The 8,453-nt window shown below is 51.0% G+C and overlaps 1 protein-coding gene across 1 annotated transcript in view; it reads left to right on the top strand.

The window, feature by feature from the left end:
- The window catches only part of CEACAM20 (carcinoembryonic antigen-related cell adhesion molecule 20), an 11,472-nt gene extending 4,129 nt beyond the window's left edge, over nt 1-7,343 (top strand). The window contains exons 4-8 of the mRNA XM_012653233.1: nt 451-732; nt 2,244-2,522; nt 4,224-4,499; nt 6,927-7,041; nt 7,250-7,343. Of these exons, the coding sequence (XP_012508687.1) occupies nt 451-732; nt 2,244-2,522; nt 4,224-4,499; nt 6,927-7,041; nt 7,250-7,343 (1,046 nt within the window). The remainder of the gene's footprint in view (nt 1-450; nt 733-2,243; nt 2,523-4,223; nt 4,500-6,926; nt 7,042-7,249) is intronic.
- The last annotated feature ends 1,110 nt before the right edge of the window (nt 7,344-8,453 follow it).

The following is an 8,453-nucleotide window of genomic DNA, read 5'->3' as shown; positions in this document are numbered from 1 at the left end:
AGTTGTCCAGATCATTTCTATTTTTTAGTAGAAACAGGGTCTCGCTCTTGCTCAGGCTGGTCTCGAACTCCTGACCTTGAGCGATCCACCCACCTCGGCTTCCCAGAGTGCTAGGATTACAGGTGTGAGCCACTGCGCCCGGCCTAACTTAATGTATCTAAAACTGAGCTCCCAAACCTCCGATGCTTGATCCAAAGTCCTGCCTGGGTAGGGCTGATCAAGGAGCATGAGCCAGCCTACCTTAGACATGTCTTCCAGTCCTGCTCTGCGCACGGATAGAGAAGGCTGACGTTCACCCTCTGTCTGGCTTCCGCACCTCCTTTGCAATTGATCCAGGGTTTGAGTGGGGAGGAGGGAAATATATAGCATTTATTGGCTCCCTGAGGCCCCCCCGTGAGAGAGCTGTTGCTGATGCTGTTGTTACCGCTCCTGTTGTTCCTGTCCTCCTAGATGGTCCTGACCCCGTGCAGATCAAGTTGGAGCCTGGTGTACCCAGCGGGGAGGTGGCCGAGGTGATAGAGGGCTCCACCGTGACCTTCCGGGTGGAAACACAGTCTCGCCCAAGCCCTGCCTATACCTGGTTTCTCCCCAGTGACTCCATCTCGTCTCCCACCACGGAAACATTCACCATCCAGTCCATGTCCAGAGAACACGAAGGCACGTACAGGTGCTTGGTGTCCAACAGTGCCACCCAGCTGTCCCTCCTGGGTGCTCTTAAGGTCCACGTCTTTGGTGAGTCTCCTTTCCTGGTTCCTCTCCTTTGTTCCCTTGCGAATCAGAGGCTGTCTGTGTCAGAGGGGACCAAGAGTTCTCTTTCTGGGGTCTCTGGACAATCTGTGAGAGGGCGATCAACTGGATGGGTATCAGCTTGCATGCGAAATGTTCGTGCCGTGTTCTGGAGAAAGGGCCAAGGGTTGTCATCAGATTCTTGAAGGGGACTGGGACTCTGAAAAAAGTTAAGAGCCACTGAGCCACACCAGCACCCCAGAGTTTGAGGAGGACCCAGAGGATTGGGGATTTCCTGTGCATCTGGTGGCCGAGCAGGGCTCTGACCACAGGACAGGCTGGGCACGATGGCTCCTGGCCTGAAACATCCTCCAAGACCCTGCTGGCTTTTAGGGGTTGGCCGTGATTTGATTCTCTGGAAGTAGAGGGTTGGTTGTTGACTGTCTACATGCACAAACACCAACAGAATACTCACACACTCCATATACAAACAGATAATAACCACATACGCACGGCACACTCACACACGTGCAGAACACACAGCACACACATGCAACTCAGACAGCACGTACACACAACACGCAATGCCACAGACATAAAACACACACTCACACAAAATACATGCCCGTATAACATGCACACAACAGACACATACAACTCACTCGACACAAAGTACATAACACATCAAAGACACACAACACATACACACAAGCCCACAACACATATACACAATATACTCACATATAGTCACAACACATATACAGCACACATGGCATACACACAAAACACACACACATATCTCATATACAACAAACAATACCCCAGACATAGGACACATTCTTGCATAAAACATGTATACACATAATACGCACCAACAGACACACAATATACATAAAACACACATACATCACAGACACTCAACATTGCAACCACTCAACGTTGTAGACACTCAAGATATACAACACAGAAAACACACCGCATACCACACATTCAACACCCTCAACACATACACACAACTGATAAACAATCCATACACAAAATCCATACACACATCACGCAACACATACCCACAACACGTACAACACCACAGACACAGAACATATGCTCATATACAAACACTCACACATAACACACACTGACACACATAGTGTATATGTATGCCACCCTCATACCTCACGTTCACAAAACATATACACACAACACACACAACAGACACAAAGTACACACTCGAAGACAAAACACAAATACACACCACGCACTCTCCACGTGCACAAAACCCATTACACACTCACATAACCATCACACAAAACACACCCATCCACAAAAGACATACACGTACCACACACACCAAACCATTATATGCAAATCACATATGTGCACAAGCCACGCCATCCACCCACAACACACACACACACACACACACACACACATCCCTGGAAAACCCTTGTGGCCCCCACATGGGCGGGAGCCTGGGGAAAGTTCCCCGAACCTGACCCTGTATCTCCACGTGTTTCTAGAAAGACTGACCACGCCCCGAGTCGTGTCTCCAGGCCTGAATCTCGTGGAGAATGCCAGCTCCGTGGCCCTCGCCTGCCAGACCATCCACAAGGAGGTTGGTGTCCAGTGGTTCCTGAGAGGCCAGCCCCTCCTGCCCAGTGAGCACCTGGTACTGTCGCCCGACAACAGCACCCTGGTCATCCACGGCCTGCGGCGGGACGACACGGGGCCCTACACGTGTGAGGTCTGGAACTGGGGCAGCCGCGCACAGAGTGAGCCCCTCAAGCTGACCATCAACTGTGAGTCGCTGGGGCCTGGACCTCCTCCTCCTCCCTTCCTCCCTCCTCCTCTTTAAGGTCTTCCTTCTGTTTGTTTCTTTTTTTTTGTTGTTGTTGTTGTTTATTTGTTTTTTGAGACAGTCTCACTCTGTTGCTGGGGCTAGAGTGCTGCGGCATCAGCCTAGCTCACAGCAACCTCCAACTCCTGGGCTCAAGCGATCCTCCCGCCTCAGCCTCCCAAGTAGCTGGGACTATAGGCATGTACCACCATGCCTGGCTAATTTTTTCTATTTTTTTAGTAGAGCTGGGGTCTCGCTCTTGCTGAGGCTGATCTTGAACTCTTGACCTCAAGTGATCCTCCTGCCTCGGCCTCCCAGAGGGCTAGGACTACAGGCCTGAGCCACGGCACCCGGCCTCTCCTCTTTCCTTCTAATTCAGTCATTAAACCAAAACTATTGATTTTGTGCTGTCTGTGCTGAGCAGCATGTTGGCCACTTGACAGCAGCCATGACTTTCAGCGCTCACAGCCTCTTGGGAGTGGGGAGATCACTACCCAGGCAAATGAAACCCAGTGCGATAAATGCTGCCGTGGGGAAAGAAGGTAGGACTGGGGAGCCCAGAGGAAGCCCTAGTCGGGGGGAAGTGGGCAGGCTCCTCGTGAGAGGTGATGATACCCTGAGATCCGAAGGATGAGTAGGAGTCGGCCAGACAGAGCAAAGTCAGGGAAGACCATTCCAGGCAGAGGGGAAGGGAGTGTGCGGTGGCTCTGAGGCAAGAGAGAGCATGACCAAGATGGAATCTCCAAGTAGGATCTTATTGCTGGATGAGAGTGGGAGGTGTGGAAAGGTGGGTGGTAGGGCTGGAGGGGTCTGTAAGAATCAGATTGTGAATGATCTCATCAGTCATGGGCTTTGTCCAAAGGGCACTGGGGAGCCATAGAGGGTTCTGAACAGAGGAAGGATAGTGTCAAGTCTGTACTTAGGAAGAACTCTCTAGCTACTGTGTGGAGGATGACACTGGGATGGGGAGGCCAGGAGGGACTGGAATGCAGGCGAGGGATCCTGCTGGCCATGGGCTTGTTAATGGGGAGAAAGGAACAGATTCCAAGGATGTTTAGGAGGGGGCATGGGCAGGATCTTCTTCCTCTCTTGGAATGTCTCAACTAAAAACTCTTTGCATCCATCTTTCCAGTAGTCCACACTAATTTAAATAAGGCATTGACTCTCAAACTCTTTCAGTTTGGATGAGAAATCCAGTATCTCCTTTCATTCGTTTCCTTCATGTATGTGGCAGGAGAGAAAAGTGACAAAGACCCCCTTCTGGTGTTACGAGGAGAATTTGCAAGTGCTTATACCACGTACACGGGACACAGCAATAATTTCTGAAGCCTGGGGGTGTCTTATGAGATTTCTTTGTTACAAGTCACTCTTGCAAAGGCGGAGGTTTTTGGTTTTTGTCGTGATCCTCCCTCCCAATGCTGTGGACCACGACCTGCTTGTCAGGCAGCTGAGGAGGAAAAAACCATTTTCTCCTTATCTTGCTGAGATTCCTTTCAAGAGCAGTTGGAAGAGCCTTTGTTTTCCAGGCTACAGTATGGAATTTCCTTAATGAGAACTGGGAAGAGAAAAAAAGGCAAAACTTCCACGGTGGAAGTAAAGGGGGCGGAATGGGATAACCCCCCGATGGGGGACAGGGTGCAACGTGTTTTGGCTTTGCACACAGATGGCCCCGACCGAGTGGACATCGTGGCATCGACATCTGGCATGGTTGGCACCATCGAGGCGGGGCTCAACTCCAGCCTGACCCTGCAGTGTCGGGCCGAGTCCAAGCCGGGCGCTGAGTATCGCTGGACCCTGGAACATTCCACTACGGTGCATATAGGGGACCAGCTGATCATCGGGGCTCTGACCTGGGAACACCAGGGCATCTACAACTGCACAGCCTCCAACGCTGTGACCGGCCTGGCCCGCTCCGCCTCTGTGCTGGTCAAAGTGGCAGGTGAGTCTCTCAGGTGTGTCTTCTCCTGGGATCCAAGTGGCTTTTCCCAATGCCAGCCCTGGCCACCTTGTCTTCCCCTGCCACGGGCTGGAGTACGGCAGCAAGCATACTCCATGGACAGGTTCCCGGTCCAGAGCTGTTGAATCCCAACCCCTCTCCCTCAAGCCCTAGAACCTCTACTTCCGGCTGTGTGCCCTGGAAAACTCTCCAGACTGTTCTAAGCCTCAGTTTTCTTACCCATAAATGGGGTTTATGATGCCCACCTTTCAGAGTTGTTTAGAAGGACGATGAGTCAGGGACATAGCCAGGGAGAGAAGAAGTGAGCTGGTAGGGCGAATCAGGAATCGTATTATTAATATTAACAACTGGGCATGCGTGGTGGGGAGTCCCTGTATTTCTGTCTTTAGCTCTTGAGAGGACAACAGTGTCCCCGTTCACCGGGGTTCATATCCTGGCTCCAGTGCTTAGAAGCCATGTGACCTCAGGCAAGTTACTTCAACTCTCTAGGTCTTTGATTTATTATCTGTAAACAAACATAATAGTTCTGCCTGTTTTATAGGGTTGTTGAAGATTAATTAACATTTATAAAGTTTTTAGGGCAGTGCTTGGCATAGTATAAGTGTTTGTTAAACAAATAAAGTTATTCTTTATCGAGCCTGGACCACATGTCTGAATCAGCCTTTCTGTATATGTATCAACAAACACGTCTTGGGTACTCCCTGCCCTCTAGTTATGAGACGGGCCTGTTGGTATCTTCATTGTACAAAAGGAGAGGCTGACACATAGAGACTCAAACCCTGTCACTGGGGTTTGAAGTTAGCTGGCAGTGTTCTTCGTTGTCCACGAAGCCAAAAACCCCACGCAGCTTCCCAAATTACCCTATTTAATCTTCAGCACACCTCATGGGGATGTTGTAGGATTTGAACGAGATCATGTATGAAGGGTTCTCGGTGCTTGGACCTTGCTAGATAGCAGATTCTGTCCTCCTCACCATCATCACCATCACCTCTTACCAAGCACCTACTATGTGTCAGGCACTGTGCTGGTACTTTTATATATGATCTCATTTCATCCCTTCAAAAGTCTATAGAGTTTGGGCTGGGCGTGGTGGCTCACGCCTGTAATCCTAGCACTCTGGGAGGCCGAGGCGGGAGGATTGCTTGAGCTCAGCAGTTCGAGACCAGCCTGAGCAAGAGCAAGACCCTTTCTCTACTGTAAATAGAAAAGAAATTAGCCAAACAACTGAAAATAGAAAAAATTAGCCGGGCATGGTGGCGCGTGCCTGTAGTCCCAGCTACTTGGGAGGCTGAGGCAGGAGGATTGCTTGAGCCCAGGAGTTTGAGGTTGCTGTGAGCTAGGCTGACGCCACGGCACTCTAGCCAGGGCAACAGAGTGAGACTCTGTCCCAAAAAAAAAAAAAAAAATCTATAGAGTTTGGAATTACTCTCTTTGTTTGACATATAAAGAAACGGAGACTCAAAGAATGAAACTAAGAAGCCCCGAAGCCTCCCAGGAAGTCCCCTCCTGACCCCTCCAAAGCAGAACTCCTTCCTCATATGCCTGACCCTCACGGCAGCCTCCTTTATCCTAGCGGTTGGATTTTACCCCTTTGAGGAAGGTTTGGGCAGAACTGGGATAGGCAAACAGTAGGCAAGTATCAGTGATAATGGCTGCCATTTATTGATCACCTACTATGTACCAGGTGTTAACATTCACGATCTCATCTCAGTTATGCAACGTCCTGCGCACTGGGTCCTGTTTCCCTCAATTTGAAGATGAAGAGATGAGACTCAGAAGTGAATTCACTTGTCCGGGTTCACAGGGCCCCAGAGAGCCAAGGGGCTCTGCGTGAAAGCGGGTTTCTGGTTGCCAAAGCCCTTTTCTCTGGCCCATGCCTCTTCCATGGGGTGGCTGAAAGGCAAAGCCAAGTATTTAATCCATCGTCCTAATCAGCATTGTCATCGCAGCCAACATTCACTGATCACTGTCCGTGGATCCAAACACTGTGTGTGTATGTGTGTGTGTGTGTGTGTGTGTGTGTGTGTGCGTGTGTGTATAATGTGTATATATCCACACACACACACAACACATAGTGAACTTTATGTATATTGAACGTGAATACATATATGTTTAATCTTTCCAGAAACCCCATAAAGGAGGCACTATTGTTCCCATTTTACAGAACAGACAACTGAAGCAGAGGTTAAGTAGCATGCCCAGGGTCACACAGCTGAAATTGGAACCCAGAAACTGCCCAGGTGATTCCAGAAACAACGCTATTAATGCCACAAACTGCTGCCTCCCCGTGACTGAGAAACAAGTGCTCGTAAAGTGTCAATGGAGATAAAGCCACAAGCTCGGGAATGGGGCTGAGGGCAGGGATGCGGGTGTGTCAGGCCTGGGTCTTGGTTCTCTCTCCCCGCCCAGGTCCCCAGTCCTCCCTGACCCCAGGAGCCATCGCTGGCATTGTCACCGGGGTCCTGGTTGTCACTGCCCTGGCCGCAGAACTGGGCTATTTTCTCTACGTTGGAAATACCAGACGGTAAGAGGAGGAATGGGGTGGGGGTTTGGCCAGCAGGGGGCGCGCCTGTCGGAGGGTTGCTGACCATGGTGCTGAGCGGTGCCCGTGGCACCCAAAGAGTCTGGCCGGTTTGGGGGCATTGTCAAAGCATGACCGTGGGATGTGAGCGGCGCCTGTGGAGATGGGCAAAGGCTAGAGTCACAGAAGAATGAAGGCTTTGGGGTTTCAGGCCCTCAGAAAGAAAAACAGAGGACCCCATTCACGAGGCCACACAAACCAGCTCTGAAGAGGAGCCACCTACAGAGCCCAGTTCCAGTAAGTGACTCTGCAGCTGATGCCTGGGGCAGCAGGGAGGGCAGAGACGAGGCTGGCTCTGGGGGCCTGGGCTTCCGCTCCCAGCTTTGCCACCGGGTCCCTACATGGTCATGGGCAAGCCCCGTCCTCTTTGAGCCTCAGTGTCTCCATCTGGACTATGGATAAGATTGGAGTGAAGAACTCTGAGGGGTTCTGACTGTGTCAACAGCCATGCCAAAAGCAGGACAACATGCTGGCATTTGCTCCTTCCTCAATCTCAGAAAACCGTGTTAATGGATAGTGTAGACAGAGCGAATCAATTACAACACTCCTTCCTGCTGAATCCGAACCTAGTCCCGTAATACAGCTCGATGCAGCGCCTCAAGCACCCTCTGTTTGTAGATGGGAGTTGATCAAAGGCAAAATGAAACATATTCGTCATCTCCGGATCTAGGATTCTGGAAAGATGGGCCTCAGAACATTCTAGGCCCTCTAGAAACTGTCCGGTCCAACTCCATTTACACGAGGCTAGGAGGGACAAATGGCTAAACGCAGGCTACGGAGGCCCCAGTGGCAAAACCGGGGCTCGTACTTACACTTCTCTCCCAATCTGTGTCACCAAACAGCCTTATCGAACCCGGAACTTGAGTTCCAGGACATTCCCGGGTCAAGCTCACTGGAGGTGTGATGGGGAGTCCTGGGAAGGAAGGAAAGTCTCTGCCACTTGCATCCTGGGAACAAGGGTCTTGGAGAAACGGCCCCTTTCCCTGTATCTCTTCCTAACTCCAGCTCTTTGCTGGGACTCATTTTCTCTTAGACAGGCTGAGACCAGAGTACGACAATTTACCCAAGCCCCAGAGACAGATCGGAGTCAAAAAGGTGGGTGATGCTGCAGAGGGACCCTCCCTGCTCCCCTGATTGCCTGGACCTCCCCAGCCCAATATGGATGTTCTAGTCCCACCTCGCAGGGTGGGCGGCTGACATGATCTCTTCAATGCCAGCTTGGGTCTCTCTGCATCTCCTCCCCTGACTGCTCTGAGGATCTCAAGACCTCCATCCCCCACATTTCCATGACTTCTCCACGACTTCTTGCTCTTGTACTGGACAGTGCTTAACCTCGGAGCCCTCTGGGAGTCAGA

The sequence above is a fragment of the Propithecus coquereli genome, unplaced genomic scaffold, assembly GCF_000956105.1.
Source record: "Propithecus coquereli isolate 6110/MARCELLA unplaced genomic scaffold, Pcoq_1.0 Scaffold42, whole genome shotgun sequence".
Lineage (NCBI taxonomy): Eukaryota > Metazoa > Chordata > Mammalia > Primates > Indriidae > Propithecus > Propithecus coquereli.
This window is presented reverse-complemented; position numbering and strand designations above follow the sequence as displayed.